Genomic DNA, 17,828 nt, shown 5'->3' with positions numbered 1-17,828 from the left:
CCTATCCGGACTGTTTCCTTAGGAAGTATTATGTTTTACTTTTTGAAAATAGTAAGAAAATCACTGTTGTATCACCCAGACATAACTATTTTACATGTTTAAGTATATTTCCTTCTGTGTGTATCTTCAATACAGTTGATATGATACTATATATCATAATAGTTGATATGATATTACATCCAAAGTATTATTTTTGCTTCATGTCTCATCAAAATTCTCCCTTTCTTTAAGCAAAGGGAAATATTTGTTGTGATGTCAATAATTTAAAAATTTCAGACAACAAATTACAATGGCATGCCAAAATGGTTGTATAATCCTTTTATACCTATTAGTGCAACAGGACTGCCACAACTCACATGTAGAAATTTCACTTCCTAGAGTCATGGAGTAGAGGGTTTGAAAGACCTTATGACTTAGCCTTTCCGGAAATAAGCTGGTATGTTAACAGCTCACATCCTTCGGTTTACTGCTGGGATAAATAGCACAAACTATTTCTGTATACTTTTCCTGCACATTCACCAAATGGTAATATTTTACCACATTTGCTTACCATTGTACACACACACACACACACACACACGCCCTTACTTATTATATGTTGCATTGTATGTAAGCATACATTATATATAGTGTATGTATGTGGTGTGCATATATGTATATGTGTGTTTATGTGTATGTGGGTTTCCTCTCTTTAATATATTGTCTGATGCATCCTCGTGATTAGATCTGGCTTAATTTTTTTTTTGTTTTTGAGATGGAGTCTTGCTCTGTTGCCCAAGCTGGAATGCATGGCGCGATCTCTGCTCACTGCCAGCTCTGCCTGGCCCGGCCCAATGACTCATGCCTGTAATCCCAGCTCTTTGGGAGGCGGAGGCGGGCGGATCACGAGGTCAGGAGATTGAGACCATCCTGGCTAACACCATGAAACCCCATCTCTACTAAAAAACATACAAAAAAATTAGCCAGGCTTGGTGGCTGACACCTGTAGTTCTAGCTACTTGGGAGGCTGAGGCAGGATCTGGATTAATTTTTAACAGGAATGTCACAGCAGTGATTCTGTGTTTTTCTCAGCACAGCTTCTCTGGAGACTAATGGTCATACTTATTTATTCAAACTTAACTGATAAAGTCAATTTTGATCACTAGTTTAAATTGGTGTTTTGGTAGGTTTTCCATTGTTATTATGTCCCCATTTGTAATTAATTAGATACCTTCTGGAGGAACGTTTTACCAGTATGTATATAGTTATTAAAACAAAATCTCCAGACTTGTCTACCTATTCCTTTACTGAAAGTTCATTTACATAGCTTTTTATTAGAGAGGGAGGGAACTGATATGATGGAATGCAGGGATGTGGAAGAGTTAGGATACCAGGTAAAGTGTCAGAAAAGATGTAGTAATTAATACTGTTTCCCAAGAGTTTTATGAATTTAAATACATTTAATTATATATAATCATACATATTTATATTATATGTAAATATGTGTCCACATATAACAAAATGCATAATATGTAAATACACATGTATGTACATGCATGTGTACACATACACATGTTTATGTAGCTGCATGCTTTGATATATATGCATGGTATACGTATTGTGTATATAGTATACATATATACACATATATAATATATATATGTACACACACCATACTTGCTTAAAGTTTGAAACCGACAAAATACAATTAACTTTAGTAAGATATGCTTGTGTGGTGGGAAAACTATAAAGAAAGAAGAGGTGTAATAGAAAACACAAAAGTCAAGCAGTTGCCCTTAGGCAGGGAGAAGGGCAGGACTGGTGATTCACAGGAAACACAAGAAGTGGAAAAGAGCTTTTAAGCTGGCAGATTTCTTTTTGAATGTTTGCTTTATATGTTTTAAACTAGACATATGTCCTAAGCCACACATATGTCTTTTATACTAATCTTTTATATTGTTCTTTATATTATTCACTATTCACAATTAAACAGGATTGGCCTTAAGATTTTAGCTGTTAAAGAAATACACTTGGTTACTTTAGTGTTTCTTAAATACACGTAGAATAGAAGCAGCAGTTTGTAGGAAGTTTTACTTGTCTGTCTTTTCTATTGGAGTTAGTCTATTCTAACTTAATTCTCTAGAATAACAGCACCATGATGTATCATAGAACTCATATTTTATAAAGCAATCAGTGTCAGCATTGTGCCAAATAACTTTCTAATAAGAAATTTGTATATAAAAAGACTTGAATACTTCATTTGTATGATGTATATGTACCTATATACATATACTCATACATATATATACACACACAACAGTAGTGTCTTTTCTTAATTAGCCAAGTAGCACTGCATTAATATATGTCCATAAACATACTTACTAAAACAAAAACACATAGTACCATTTCAGAAGTTATAAATTATTTTTTATAACCTCTGTTCAGTAAGATTTGCAGAGTCATAAATTAATTTTATTTTGGGGGATGATTTCTTGCTCTGTCACCCAGGCTGGAGTGTGGTGGCACAATCATGGCTCACTGCAGCCTTGAAGTCCTGGGCTCAAGCAATCCACCCCTCTCAGGCTCATGAGTAGCTGGAGAACTACAGGCACACACCGCCATGCCCAGCCAATTTTTAAAAAAACTTTGTAGGGATCAAGTCTCCCTGTGGTTGTCCAGGCTGGTCTCGAACTCCTGAACTCAAGTGATTCTCCTGCCTCAGCCTCCCAAAGTGCTGGGATTACAGGCATGAGCCACCATGCCCAGCCTACTGAATTTCTTTTAAAAATTGGGAATATCTTACTTGTGATTATTCTTTCTTTCTCTACTGTCATTTACAAATTTTTGTCCGATTCTGTTTCACTTCAAAATGTTATTCCAAATTTGTAATTTTTGCCTTTTATGAAATGGTTATCTTAGTTAAAAAAGTTTTGGAAAATCTGTTTAATGACTGGGATTTTTATATACTCATAAGTATTTCCTTTTTATTAACTGTGATTTGTAAATTTTACACTTAGATTTAGAAAATTTTAGTTCAGGCGAGGGGTGTGGTGATGCATACTTGTAATCCCAGTAATGTGGGAGGCTCAGACAGGAGGATTGCTTGAACCCAAGAGTTCAAGACCAGCTTGGTCAACATAGACCTTGTCTCTACAATAAATAATGATTTTTAAAAATAAAATTTTAGTTCATATACATAGAATGTTCCCTTCCTACATTCAGTATACATATAATCTGTTCAAGTAATGGAAAACATATTTTAATTTCATAAATAAAATTTCCTAAAGGTTCGTCTGACTAAATGTAACTGGCATGTACATGGTGATATATCCAAATTAATATTGCCATTTATTCTAGTCATAGACCCTTACTGTAGACATTTGTACATGATGATATAATTAATATCTTACTTCACTTTCTTGATTTCACCAATATATGATGAAATCAATATTAATCAACGTAATGAAATTTATGGATTTTAGTTTTCATGTTGAATACATTGGAAAATAATGTCGATAACACTAATTATCTTTTTTTAATAAATTGCAGCAAAACACTATTTTGGAGTTTAAAGTATGTCATCATGGCAAAGTTTCGGAGAAGGACTTGCATCATTTTGGCACTTTTTATTCTATTTATTTTCTCTCTGATGATGGGTTTAAAAATGCTGAGACCAAATACAGCTACTTTTGGAGCTCCTTTTGGACTTGACCTTCTTCCAGAACTTCATCAACGAACTATTCATTTGGGGAAAAGTTTTGATTTCCGAAAGAGGGACAGAATCAACAGTGAAACAAATACCAAGAATTTAAAAAGTGTTGAAATCACTATGAAACCTTCCAAAGCCCCTGAACTTAACTTGGAAGAACTACCACCTCTGAATAATTATCTACATGTATTTTATTACAGTTGGTATGGAAATCCACAATTCGATGGTAAATATATACATTGGAATCATCCAGTGTTGGAGCACTGGGACCCTAGAATAGCCAAGAATTATCCACAAGGGAGACACAACCCTCCAGATGACATTGGCTCCAGCTTTTATCCTGAATTGGGAAGTTACAGTTCTCGGGATCCTTCTGTTACAGAAACTCACATGAGACAAATGCGCTCAGCTTCAATTGGTAATTATTCTGTATATATATGTGTGTGTTTGTGTCTGCATATAGGCATATAAATAATGTTTTGTGTAACTTTAAATTACTAGTCAATTTTCACATTATTATTAATTATATTGTTAAGCTCATACCTCCAAATTAAACTGTATGTGTGATTTTAAACATCCAGGAAACCACCTTTTAACACTGCCCTTAGTGTATATTGTTTAATTTTTAAATTTTGGAGGATTTCTGGATATATTGTTGATTTCTAATTTAATTCACTTTCTCAATTTTATTTAATTATGATTTTCATAAAATACAATGAATTTCCCACTTTAAGTTTACAGCTTATTGATATTACTCAAAAGTATATGCCTGTTTGAATACCACCCCAATCAAGAAGTAAAATATTTCTTTTCTTTTTTTTTTGAGACGGAGTCTCGCTCTGTCGCCCAGGCTGGAGTGCAGTGGCCGGATCTCAGCTCACTGCAAGCTCTTCCTCCTGGGTTTATGCCATTCTCCTGCCTCAGCCTCCCAAGCAGCTGGGACTACAGGCGCCCGCCACCTCACCCGGCTCGTTTTTTGTATTTTTTAGTAGAGACGGGGTTTCACCATGTGAGCCAGGATGGTCTCGATCTCCTGACCTCGTGATCCGCCCGTCTCGGCCTCCCAAAGTGCTGGGATTACAGGCTTGAGCCACCGCGCCCGGCCGAGAAGTAAAATATTTCTATAGCCCAAAACGTTTCATCATAATTCCTTTATGGAGGCCCACCTTTTCCCCTACCGCTGAAAACTGTATACATATCAGCTGGATCTAATTTCTATGTGATCTGATTTCTGTCAGACCTGATTTCTATCACTGGAAAATAGTTGTGAGTGTTCTATTACTTTGTGAAAATAGAATCATTCAGCATTTATATGTATGTCTTTTGCTCAGCACAATATTTTGAAATGTACTTAACTGTATCAATAGCTTCATCTTTTTTTTTTTTTTTTTTTGAGACAGAGTCTCGCTTTTGTCACCCAAGCTGGCGCAGTCTCGGCTCACTGCAAGCTCCGCCTCCCGGGTTCACGCCATTCTCCTGCCTCAGCCTCCTGAGTAGCTGGGACTACAGGCACCCGGCACAGCGCCCGGCTAATTTTTTGTATTTTTAATAGAGACGGGGTTTCACCGTGGTCTCGATCTCCTGACCTTGTGATCCGCCCGCCTGGGCCTCCCAAAGTGCTGGGATTACAGGCGTGAGCCACCATGCCCCGCCAGCTTCATCATTTTTATTGATGAGAAATATTCTATTATTTGATTTTGGCAAATTTGCTTTTTGTTTGTTTTTTGTTTTTTTGTTTTTTTGAGACAGAGTCTGGCTCTGTGGCCCGGGCTGGAGTGCAGTGGCCGGATCTCAGCTCACTGCAAGCTCCGCCTCCCGGGTTGACGCCATTCTCCTGCCTCAGCCTCCCGAGTAGCTGGGACTACCGGTGCCCGCCACCTCACCCGGCTAGTTTTTTGTATTTTTTAGTAGAGACGGGGTTTCACCATGTTAGCCAGGATGGTCTAGATCTCCTGACCTCGTGATCCGCCCGCCTCGGCCTCCCAAAGTGCTGGGATTACAGGCTTGAGCCACCGCGCCCGGCCTGCAAATTTGCTTTTATATTCACCTGTTGATAGGTGTTTGGGCTGTTTCAAATTTTAGGCATGTAGCACGTAATTCGGTCTTACTTTTCTGTTTCTTAAAGTTATTCTGACAGTCTTTTCTTTATGTCTGTTTATTTCATTTACGTTTAATGTAATAATAAAACGTGATTTTAAATCTGCCATTTTTCTGTTTATTTTCCATTTGTTCCACATGTCTGTGTTTCTTTTTTCCCTCTTTTTCTTCTCTTACATTCCATATGCATATTATTCTATTTTATATTTTCTTCTGGCTTACTTTATTCATTTGTTTTATTTATTTTATAACTGTACCTTTTTACAATACACCCCTTTAACTTAACTGATTCTTATTGTTCCCGCCTCTTTTCACCTTTCTCTTCCATTTCCTTCTGGCACTCCAATTACATATATTTAGATACAGTCATATTGTCTCACAGGTGAATTATAGAAAAAATATAACTTGGTGCCTGAAAATTCTTCAGTTTGTTAATATGGTCTTTGTAAAACCTTCCAGTTTCAGTTTCATTTATCTTTTTAGTGCCCCTACCAGTAGAGCTAGAAGAGGAAATTGGGTATTCTTACATTTTTCTAGCTCTACATAAAGGCATGAATTCACCATGGAGCTGATATGTATTTAGAGAAACACAAGAATCTTTGATGAACAAAACACTGTAGAATTCTATGAATCTATATCAGATATGTGCAAGATGAGTTGTTTCCCTTGTATGGACTTTTTTCAAGTATTTATAAAATTTAACTTTATAGTATACTTAGAGCTTTAGTTTCTATGTTCTATATGTATTATAACATAAAATAGGCTAGGTCAGTTAAGACAGCATTGACCTGTGTGTGGTCAATATGTATATGTGTGTGTCTGTCTCTGTTTACTAATTTGCTTTTGGGAGGAGAATCTTTTCAAATGATTTTTTTTCTATTTTTTACAAAAAAGTTGTATCACATGTAAGTCTTTATTATTATTTCAAGACTGTCTTGATATGGCTAAAAACTATGCTAGATTGACAGAGACAATGGTTCTTTAAAGTTTTAATTTTCCTTTGCAATTTGAATAGTATACAATGAGGGTTTTTTCCCCTCCATTATAAATATAACTATTATGTTAATACATATTTATAATACATAAACATATATAAATAATATAGTAAATATAAATTTTAGATGTAAATAATATATGTGTTACACTATGTTTGGTATAGTTTGTGATCAGGAAGAAAAGTTCCAATTAACATTTTTGTGCCTATCTCATAAAGACCTTTTTCCCTGTATAGTATTTTACTATTGTATCATGTATATGAACATTAATTATTTCTAAACATTGACAGTCATACAGTCATTTCGATTTTAAATGTTGACAGCTTCACTACTGATGTAAATATTTTGCTTTTTGATGGATTTTCTCCTAGACAAAATAAAAAAAAACTTAATAAAAGTGACATAATCAATTCGTAAATAAATAAATAAATAATTTCTTAATGAGTTAAATATTGAATTATACTCATTGTTACCAGGCAGAAAAATTTGACTATTGGAATACTGACTCAAAACCCTACTTTACTCCATGGAGCTGGCATGCTGACTCTGGCATTCTTGGAATTGAATAAGATAGTAAATAAAGGCGATTTAAATTGTTGTATGGTTGACTGTGCTTTGACTACATATTTAACATTCATATTTTTCCTTTGATATAAATGGCCTTCTTTTTATCTTAAATTGAATTGCTGTGTGAAGTAATTATACTGTTATATCGCAGAGTACAAGTCAGTTGATTTTCTGCTTTTACAATTAGAAGTGTGGTATGCATAAATCCTAATGGCTCAACCCTTCATTGAAAGGAATGATAAAATTAAAATGAACTATTAATATTATGTTTAAAATCCAATTATTCTATATAATGTTTTAGATATATTATAATAGCCTATGATAGATTTGTATCCTTTTCAAGTCTTTTAAGTAAAATATTACGTATCATGGATATTATCCTCTTGTATTGCTATATTACAACTCTAAAAGTACCAGATGAATGCCTTCTTATTTTTATACAGTTTACTAAAACCTTAGTAGATGTGTCAGAAAATGGCCTCCAAGATGTCCACATCCTAATTCCCACAATCTGTGAATGTATTATTTTATGTGGCAAAAGGGAATTAGGGTTGCAGGTGCAAAAGGTTGCTAATCATCTGAAGTTGAGATGGCATTATCCTTCATTATTTGGGTACAGCTAATCTAGTCACATAAGTCCTTATAAATAGAAGAAGAAGAGGGAAAAGAGAGTCAGAGGGATGCACTGAGAGACTTGATCCCCTATTGCTATCTTTGAAGATGGAACAAGAAGTTCATGAGCCAAGGAATGTGGTAGCCTCTACAAGCTTGAATGGCAAGGAAAGGGATTCTTTCCTAGAGCATCCAGAAAGGAACGTCATCCAGTCTAATTCCTGGTCTTATCTTGGCATATTAAGACCCATGTCAACTCTCCTGACATGCAGAGCTATAAGATAATAAATTTACGTTGTTATAAGCAACTGAATTTGTGAGAATTTGTTATGGCAAAATAGAGAACTACTACATTTAGCAAAACATAATATACTCTATGACTTTAAAATTATCTTCCCATTGTTTCAGTTTAGCACTAAATATTTATTGACTTTCCATGATGTTCCAAGCTTGTGCTAGATTCTAGGGACATAAAGATGAGCAAGTCACATTCCCCAGGTGTTCCTTTGTTTTCATCATTGTTGCTTTAAAAACACTAGATGGATTTCAACATAAGAATATTTCCTGAAAGTATGACATACTTGTTTTAGTAAAGTTACAATTCTTATTTCTGCATCTCCTGCCTTAAAAATTTTGTACATAAAAGTAGAAGTCACAATGAGATGAATTAGATGCATAAAGTTTAAATGTACATAATAACGTCTAATATGATGTCATAAATTTTCCTCTTATAATACCTATTTACATTAAGTTTAAAGTTTATATTTATAACTGTAGAGTGGTGATGTTCCACAAAGCTTTCATATTGCCATAAATGCCCAACCTTTGGTTTCACTGATTTTCTCTGGAAAAGCATGTGTATTCTGCTGTTGTTGAATGAAGTATAAGTGTGAGATGGTTCAAGTTCTTCCTAGTATTACTCAGATCTTCTCTATCCCTGAAGATTTTCTTTCTACTTGTTCTATTAATTACTGGTAAATGGATATTGAAGAGTGCAAACAAATTTGTGAATATATCTATTTCTGTCTTCAGATCTGTCAGTTTTTTCTTCATATGTTGTGGAGATCTTTTGTTAGGTGCATTAAACATTTAGGATTGTTATGATTTTTGGATAATTGAGTACTTTCTTACTATGTAATATGCCCATTTATTTCTGGTAATATTATTTGTTCTGAAGGCTACTTTGACATTAATATAACTGTTTAGTTTTCCTTGATCAGTGTTTGCTGGGTACATCTTTTTCCATTCTTTTATTTTAACTTGTCTATGTCTTTATACTTAAAGTGGTTTTCTTGTACATCACATATGGGTGGGTCCTCATTTTTTTAATACAACATGAAAATTATATTTTTAAATTGGTGTCATTAGACTATTTGTACTTAATATTAATATGATTGGATTGATTAAATCTACCGTCTTGTTAACAGCTTCATGTTTCATTCTTTGTTTCCTTTTTTTCTTTTTGATTTTCTTTTCCATTAATTGAACAATTTTTGTGATTATATTTAGTCTACAGTATTTACTTATGTATAACTTTTTCTTTTTTGTCATTAACTCAATTTTCCAAATATATCTTTGTATAATCACAGTCTACTTGCAAATGATATATACTTCATGTGTAATGTAGGGTCTTTGCTACTGATATTCCCTATGTTTCCCTCCCATACTTTTCTATTGTCATAATTCTATCACATAAGAAATGATATTTTACTATCGTTGCTGTAGACCAGAAGTTGGCAAGCATTTTCTGTAAAGGACTACCTACTATATTTTTTTGATTTTGTGAGTCCCTCACTCTCTCTCTTTGCAACCACTCAACTCTATCCTTATAGTGTGAAAATGGTTATAAGCAATAGATAGACCAATATATAGATGAATTGGCCTGTAAAAGGCAAGGTTTGGCTCATGGGTCATAGTTTGCTGATCACTCTTTTCAATAATCAGTTGTTTTTCATAGTTATTAAAAGTAAGTTTTTTTTACATTTATTCCATTTCCAGTGTTCCCCATCCATATTTTAATGTAGATCCAAGTGTATGTCTAGTATCATATTGTTTCTCTCTTAAAAATTTCTTTTATCTTGTTTTACTGGTCTCCTTGCAATGAATACTTTCAAATTTTGTTTGTAGCCTTTATTTTGAAAGATGTTTCATCAGCTGTGCAATTCTCAATGGGCAGGTTTTTGAGGATTGTTTTCTTTTGGAATTTTGAAAATTTACTCCATTTCTTTTTTTCTTCTTTTTCTTCTTTCATGGTTTCTGATGGGTAGCCTGCCGTAATTTAAAAAAATCTTTTTATATCCTCATGGATGAATATGTTTTGTTGTTGATTTCTGGCTGCATTTAATTTTTTTCTTTTTTTTCTTTTTTATATTTTGGTTTTTAGCAGTCTAAACATGATATGGTTAGTTGTTACTCCTGTTGTTTTTTGGTATTTATCCTTCTTGGTGTTCTCTGAATTTTTTAATCTGTTGCTTTATGTCTTTTATTAATTTTGCTAAATTCTTAGTGATTATTCTTACTATTTTTTGAGACGCATTCCCACCCTGTCGCCCAGGCTGGAGTGCAGTGGCGCTCAGTTCACTGTCACTGCAACCTCCGCCTCCTGAGTTCAAGCAATTCTCCTGCCTCACCCTCCCAAGAAGCTGGGACTACAGACACGCTCCACCAGGTGTAGCTAATTTTTGTACTTTTAGTAGAGACAAGGTTTCACCATGTTGGCCAGGATGGTGTCAATTTCCTGACCTCGTGATCCACCTGCCACTGCCTCCCAAAGTTCTGGAATTATAGGCGTGAGCCACCATGTCCAGCCTGGTTATTTTTTCAAATAAACTTCCTACTTCTGGGTTTCCAATTACATGTATACTAGAACTTTGATGTTTATCTCACAACTGTAAAATGCATTGTTCTATTCTTTCCCCCAGTCTTTTTTCTCATTATGGTAATTTGGATAAGGTAATTTCTTTTGACTTGCCTTGAAGTTTCCTGATTGTCTTCTCACCTCTGTTAATGAGCCTATTAAATTAAGGCATTAATTCATCTTTTTAAATAGTTTTTCATTCCTGGCATTTCTGTTTTATTTGTTCTTACAGTTCCCATGTCTGTGCTGAAATTTCTTGCCAGATCTTGTGTGTTAGCTACTTTTCCCATTAGATCTTTTAAGATAGTCATTACAGTAATTTTAAATTCTATGATGATTCCAACATCATATGTGAGACTGGTTCTACTGATTGCTTTGTCTGTTGGCAGTGAATTGTTTTTCTTGTTTTTTTTTCTGTACCTTGTAATATTTTGTTAAAAGTGTGTCACCCTGAGTAAGATAGTGAAAATTGTGTTATGTCTAGAAATGAGCTTGCGTTTTTTTCTCTTAAAGCTTTAGTTTGAAAGAATGTTTGAGATGTTCAAAAGAGGCTCTAAGTTTCCTATGAACACATAACAAGTTTTCTGGGGCTCAAGGTATCCAAATTTATCTATCATTATACTATCTTCTTGTTATTAAATGTTATTTATAATCACTTTTTAGGTATTTTACTGTGCGTAATGCATTCTCTCATTTGTGCTTTTTAAAACAGACCTTATCCTCCGTTTTACAGATGTGGAAACTTAAGTAAAATAACTTACCTAAAGGTACACATCAAATAACAGAATAAGGACTCAATTTTCTAGGCCTGTCTGATTTTTATACTCTATATTCTTAACTGTTATCCGTTTTCAGTGCATCACTTTACTAACAACAACAAAAAAATTAACTATCAATTATATTGAAGGTCCTAGTAATAAGTGACATGGAAGGGTGACATAAGCAATATGACATGAGTTTTTGCATTTAGTTTGCTCATATTTCAAGAATGGACTTCAAAGAGCATCCTAGAGTTTGCTAAGCAATTAGGATGACAGAAATACAGAGTAGTAGATTTTACTTATAAGTGATACTCAGTTGGCTTATTTTATAGACACTTCTCTGTTTACTATCAAGGATTCACTGCCATTGTAAATTCCCAACACTCCTCAGAAGTCAGACAATCACTGGCGTGGTTCCCAGGCTAGTATTTATTCAGTGTCACAATCCAAAAGACACTGTATAATGATTAATTGAACTGTGGATAGAGTTAGATATCTGGAAGTCATAATTGATGGAATAAAGAAGCTGAAACATAACAACATTGTAAGAAGAAAGAGCATTCCTCCAAAGCCATAGAGTATACTTACAAAGAGGATAAAAGAGGAAGAGAAATTATTAGACCAAGAATGGAGTGGTTAATTAGGAGAATCAGAATAATATGGCAGTGCTGTCCAGTAGAATTTTCTGTGATGATGAAAATGTTCTCTATCTGTGCTGCCTAAAACAGTGGATATATACTCATATGTGGCTACTGAACACTTGAAATGTAGCTAGTTGAGTGTGCAAGAAAACTTAATTCTTTTAAATTTTAATTTATATGGTAGATATGGGTATTATTTTGGACAGCATAGGACTAGAATGTAATCAAGCTTGAGGAAGAGAGTAAAGAAGTGGTGGAATGGAGATGATAGTCTTAAAATGGATAAGATTGGCTGGGCGCAGTGGCTCACGCCTGTAATCCCGACACTTTGGGAGGCTGAGGCGGGAGGATCACGAGATCAGGAGATCGAGACCATCCTGGCCAACATGGTGAAACCCCATCTCTACTAAAAATACAAAAATTAGCCTTGTGTGGCAGTGGGCACCTGTAATCCCAGAGGAGGGATTCTATCAGTAATCGATAGAATGAGGCAGGAGAATCACTTGAACCTGGGAGGCGGAGGTTTCAGTGAGCTGAGATTGCGCCACTGCACTCCAGCCTGGCAATAGAGCAAGATTCCGTCTCAAAAAAAAAAAAAAAAAAAAAAAAGTTGCTAAAGCTCATGTGTGTGTACATGTGTATGTGTGTGCTAGGAGAGGGGTATAGTTGAAGAGGGAGGGAAAAATGTGAGGGAAAAAACAGAGAACATTGTAGTTTAAGGAACCAATATTTATCGAATACTGTAGTCTAGTTAATGGAATTCTATGTGTGTACTTAAAATATATCCTGAAAGGTAAGAATTATCTGTGTTTTGATGGTGAGGCCACAGAAGCAAGAAGTTAACTTGCCCTTAGTTCTTGTAGCTGATAAGTGGTGAGATACTTGAATACATGTTCAAAGTCCATGCATATTCTGCTATACTGCCCTGCCTCTCACAAAAAGAAATCAAAGAGTAGTAGATGAATTAGGAAAAGGACAAAAGTCACAATTTTTCAGGGTAAGTGCTTTTTATCTTTTCTCTCTTAAACTATGAAGGTAATTTTTAGAAGTGTGTGTAATGGCAATATTTGAAGTTGTTGCATGTTGTTGCTGTTGTCTTGTTTCTGCTGATTCTTGTGCATGGTGTTTTATTCTTTGTGTTCTTAATTATCTTTGATTATATACTATTTATTGTTCTTTAAAAAATACTTTTTGTAAATAATTTGAGGCCCAGAAAGAAGATGCCTTCCTCCAGAAAGGATTTTCTTTTGCTTCTGCCTGGTGTGACTGTTTAGAATACCATTTCTGGGTTACCTTAAATTAGGTCTAAAACTAGAGGACTGTACAAGCACTGTGAACCTGCAGTTTAATTCACTGTTTTTGAGAGTTGGTTTACTTCTACGAATTTTGCTTGGGGCAAACAGACCTCGCTGCTCACTTATCTTTCTGGTTTCACATTTTCCCTTCAATTTGGCCAGGAAATTTCTTACTCTCTTCAGCTCTTTGACTCTAAGACATTTTCTCCCCATGTTTTATATAATAATAATGGTTATTTTCATGGAGAGTGCTTGGTCTACTATTAGACCAACTGTTATTTTAAACTAGTCCACTCAGGAATCTTGTTTTGTTTTTACTTTTATGGAAGAATGCTTTGCTTATAATTTTCAGATTCATGGCATAATCTTTCTGTTGTTTAATGTTTATTTTTTTCTCATTTTGTTTTTTATTTTTTGCATAAAATAATTTTTTGGTAGGTCCCATGTTTAGAAAACTTTTGTTGTCATTCTTATTTTCACTGGTGATACTCTTCTTACAAGCTGAGCTAGTAATCTTACAAGATTATAAGTGATTGCTTATAAAATGTTATATTAATTGTCTCCAGACACTTTTCTCACCAGCATTCCTCTTTAGGATATGCCTTCCTCTGGCTAGCCAGTTTCCCTCAAGCCTCATATGTTACAGGTTATTTTTCTATCTTTTGTTCTAGTTGCCATTCTTATTTTCAGAGTGGATAGGGGACATAAGGATTATTTTTCCATTAACTTTGATTTTGTTGTCCTAATGGGACTTACTTATTTGTACATGGCATGTCTAGCACAAAACTTAGGTCTTAAAATTTATTTCTCTGGCAGTTTCTTACCTTCAATTTCTTAACTTCCTCATGCTTCTCTTTTGGTACTATTGTTATTTATTTCCCTGCCTTAAAGAGTCTGTTGATTTATCTAAAAATTTGTGCCATCTTTCTGATGACTGTCCATTTCTTTGTATATATAATGAGGCTTTGAATTAATTGATCTTAAGTATTCTGTCTCTGGTTAGTGATTTCCATGTAATTTATGCTTCCAACACATAATTTATAAATTCAAAAATAAGTAGGCAGGCACTACATAGAGGAAGAGTAATTATTTTACTATGTTAGAATCTTCTGTTAAAAGGTATTGATCTACATAAAAACAGCATATAAATGTTTATGGCAGTTTTATTCACAATTGCCAAAAATTGGAAACAACCAAGATGTCCTTCATTAGGTGAATATATAAACATACATACAATGACTTATTATGCAGCAGTAAAAAGAAATGAGCTATGAAGTTATGAAAAGATATGAAGGAACCTAAAAATTCAAGTTGCTAAATTAATGAAGCCAGTTCTAAAAAGCTACATACTTTGAGTCCAACTATATGTCCTTCTGGAAAAGGCAAAATTATAGGCAGCAAAAAGCTTAGTTATTGCCGGGGTGAGGGGGAGAGGGAACAGGGATGAATCAGTATAGCGCAGGAGGTTTATGGAGCTGGTAAAACTAGTTTGTCAGCTACTGTAATGGAGAACATATGGTATAATAGATTTGTCAAAACCTGTTGAACTGTACAACACAAAATGTGAACACTGATGTAAACTATGGACTTCAGTTAATGAAAATCTTTCAATATTGGGTCATCAATTGTAGCAAATGTACCACACCAATGAAAGATGTTAATAATAGGAAAAACTGTGTGGAGGGTAGGGGCAGGTAGGAGGAAGAGTATATGAAAACTCCATACTTTCTTTGCTATTTTTATGTAAACCTAAAACTCTAAAATGTAAAGTCTGTTCACTTTTACAAAAGCATATTAATGCCTGATCAAGAGGTCATAAATATTGACAAAGTGATCAAATAACCATATGTATTCTGAAGGAACTTAACAAAACCACCTCGTGTAAATATGTTCTTTTATTGTCAACTATTTGGTACTTATTATGCCTTTTTAAGAATATCTGCATTCATGTTCTTGTCTTTTCCCTTTGTTTTCGGTCTTTTCTATTAGGTGTACTAGCCCTCTCTTGGTACCCACCTGATGTAAATGATGAAAATGGAGAACCTACTGATAACTTGGTACCCACTATTTTGGATAAAGCTCATAAATATAACCTGAAGGTATTTTATTTTCAAGCTATACATAAGTTAATTCTTTTGGACAGGAGGACAGTAATAACAATTTTTGAAATAGTCATTTTAATTAAAAATGATGACTTAGAATCTCTTAAATACTATATTTCATAAAGAAACTATATAATAATAAGAATTTCAATCTTATCCAAATTATATTTTAGAGATTCTTTACTGTTTCTAATCATGTTTTATATTTATTTATAGTATATATATATTTATATTGATATATTTATAACAGGCCTACATTCAATCCTGGCTCAGCCACTTTGTAGCTTTATAATATGACTTGTGTCTCAGTTTCTTCATCTCTAAAATGGAAATAGCAACAAAACCTTCCTTACATACAGAATGGTTATAAAGATTATATGAAATAATTCATGTAAAACATAGATTCCTGTCTGGCACAGAGTAAGCATTAAGTAAAAAACTTAGTGCTTATTTAAATTATTTAAAGAAGGTAAAATATGGTTATCTTAACAGATACTGAAAATTTTAGGAAAGAAAAATTCATGTTAATAAAGTCCTTAGTAACCAAAGTTCTTTAGCTTGATAACGGGTGTCTCTTAGTGGCTTATTTTAAACACTGTATCTGATGGAGAAAAAGTAGTGTCATGCTCAACCAAGATCAGTACAAGATTACAATATTATTTAGTGCTGTTACGGAGACTCTAAACAAGCAGTTCGACTAAAAAATGCAAAAAGAAGAAATAGTTCTAAATAAAATATGGTTTTTTTCTTTGCAAATGACAAATACTTACCAAACTCCTGAAAACTGTCTAAAAACTATGAAAAATAATGAATTCGGTAAGGTACGTGGAATGAAAACAGGTACATTTCAGTAAGATTCCTCTATTACAGAACAAAGTAGAGGGAAAGTGTGCATTGAAAATAACATCAAATATATATGCAAATAAATCTTTAGCATTTTATCAAAAGATATGGAAGACCTGCATAAATGACTTCCCATGACTTTGATGAGAATATTCAAACTGCAGAAATAACCATTCTCACATTTTTCTTTCTTTTAATAACTTTTGTAAACTTCATGCAATCCCAATTGGAAATTCTGATGAGATTTTAAACACAGAATTTAACAAACTAATTTCAAAGTTTATAAATATGTTGGAATCAAGTAAGACTTAAAGTTTTTAATGAGGGGAAAAATTTATCTTCTCAGATAACAATATATACTATAAATTGATAGAAATTAAAGAATATAACATTAGCCTCAATTTGGAGAAAGAGATGGATACAGAGTCTTGATACTTAATATAGAAATCTAGTATGTAATTCAAAAAATCATTAAAAATCAGTTATAAAAAGAATATTTATTCATGATCTTGCCCTCAGGAAACTGCTTTATTTTTTTATTTTTGGTATTATCTTCTCTGTTCTGTGTCCTTGGACATTTTTGTTTCATATCAGGTAACTCTTATTCTCTGCTTGCTCATGTTTCTTAGAGTTTTTCCTTCTTGTTCAATGTATTGTGTTTGCAAATCTTAATGAAAATGTCAGGTTGAGCACAGTGGCTCAAGCCTGTAATCACAGCACTTTGGGATGCCAAGGTGGGCAGATCTCTTGATGCCAGGAGTTCAAGACCAGCCTGGCCAACATGTTGAAACCCCATCTCTACTAAAATACAAAGTAGCTGGGCATAGTAGTGCACACCTGTAGTCCCAGCTACTACTCAGGAGGCTGAGGCACGAGAATTGCTTGAACCTAGGAGGCAGAGATTGCAGAGAGCTGAGATTTGTGCCACTGCACTCCAGCCTGCACGGCAGTGTGAGAGTCTATCTCAAAAAAAGGATTTAGGGTCTTTTAACTAGAGACCACTTACCATTACCCTGAGTTTCAGATTGCAACCACTCTTAAAATTTGCTGAACAGTTTTATTTGCTCTGTAACTTCTTGCAATTATATTCTAATGGAAGACAATCTGGTTTGTCCATTAGTGGTAATTGAGCCCTGTAAGATATGTTAGGGACCACTGTTGAAATATTTCATTTCAAATAAAAATATGAAACATTAATTTTGTCTTAATTTTCCTTTCGCAGCCTAGAGATTGAGTAGTTATTGGAGAATAGAAGTGGAACTCTAGGGAGCGAGAAAGAGCTAAATAGGCAAGCATTTTTTTTATTCCTGTCCATTAAAGCTGCTGCTTCTAATTTACTATCCTGAAACTGTTAAGACAGCATCTCTCAA

At 34.1% G+C, this 17,828-nt stretch overlaps 1 protein-coding gene across 2 annotated transcripts in view; it reads left to right on the top strand.

The window, feature by feature from the left end:
* MANEA (mannosidase endo-alpha) overlaps positions 1-17,828 on the top strand; it is a 30,140-nt gene that overhangs the window by 3,818 nt on the left and 8,494 nt on the right. Inside the window, exons 2-3 of one of the 2 annotated variants that reach the window (XM_023205864.2) lie at positions 3,529-4,106; positions 15,503-15,612. In XM_023205864.2, coding sequence (XP_023061632.2) covers positions 3,563-4,106; positions 15,503-15,612 — 654 coding nt within the window. In that variant the 5' untranslated portion in view covers positions 3,529-3,562. The remainder of the gene's footprint in view (positions 1-3,528; positions 4,107-15,502; positions 15,613-17,828) is intronic. The other variant, XM_023205865.2, reaches the window with a different exon arrangement.

Source organism: Piliocolobus tephrosceles, chromosome 5 (assembly GCF_002776525.5).
Source record: "Piliocolobus tephrosceles isolate RC106 chromosome 5, ASM277652v3, whole genome shotgun sequence".
Taxonomy (NCBI): Eukaryota; Metazoa; Chordata; class Mammalia; order Primates; family Cercopithecidae; genus Piliocolobus; species Piliocolobus tephrosceles.
Note: the sequence above shows the minus strand (reverse complement) of the source record. Positions and strands in the feature narration are given on the sequence as shown.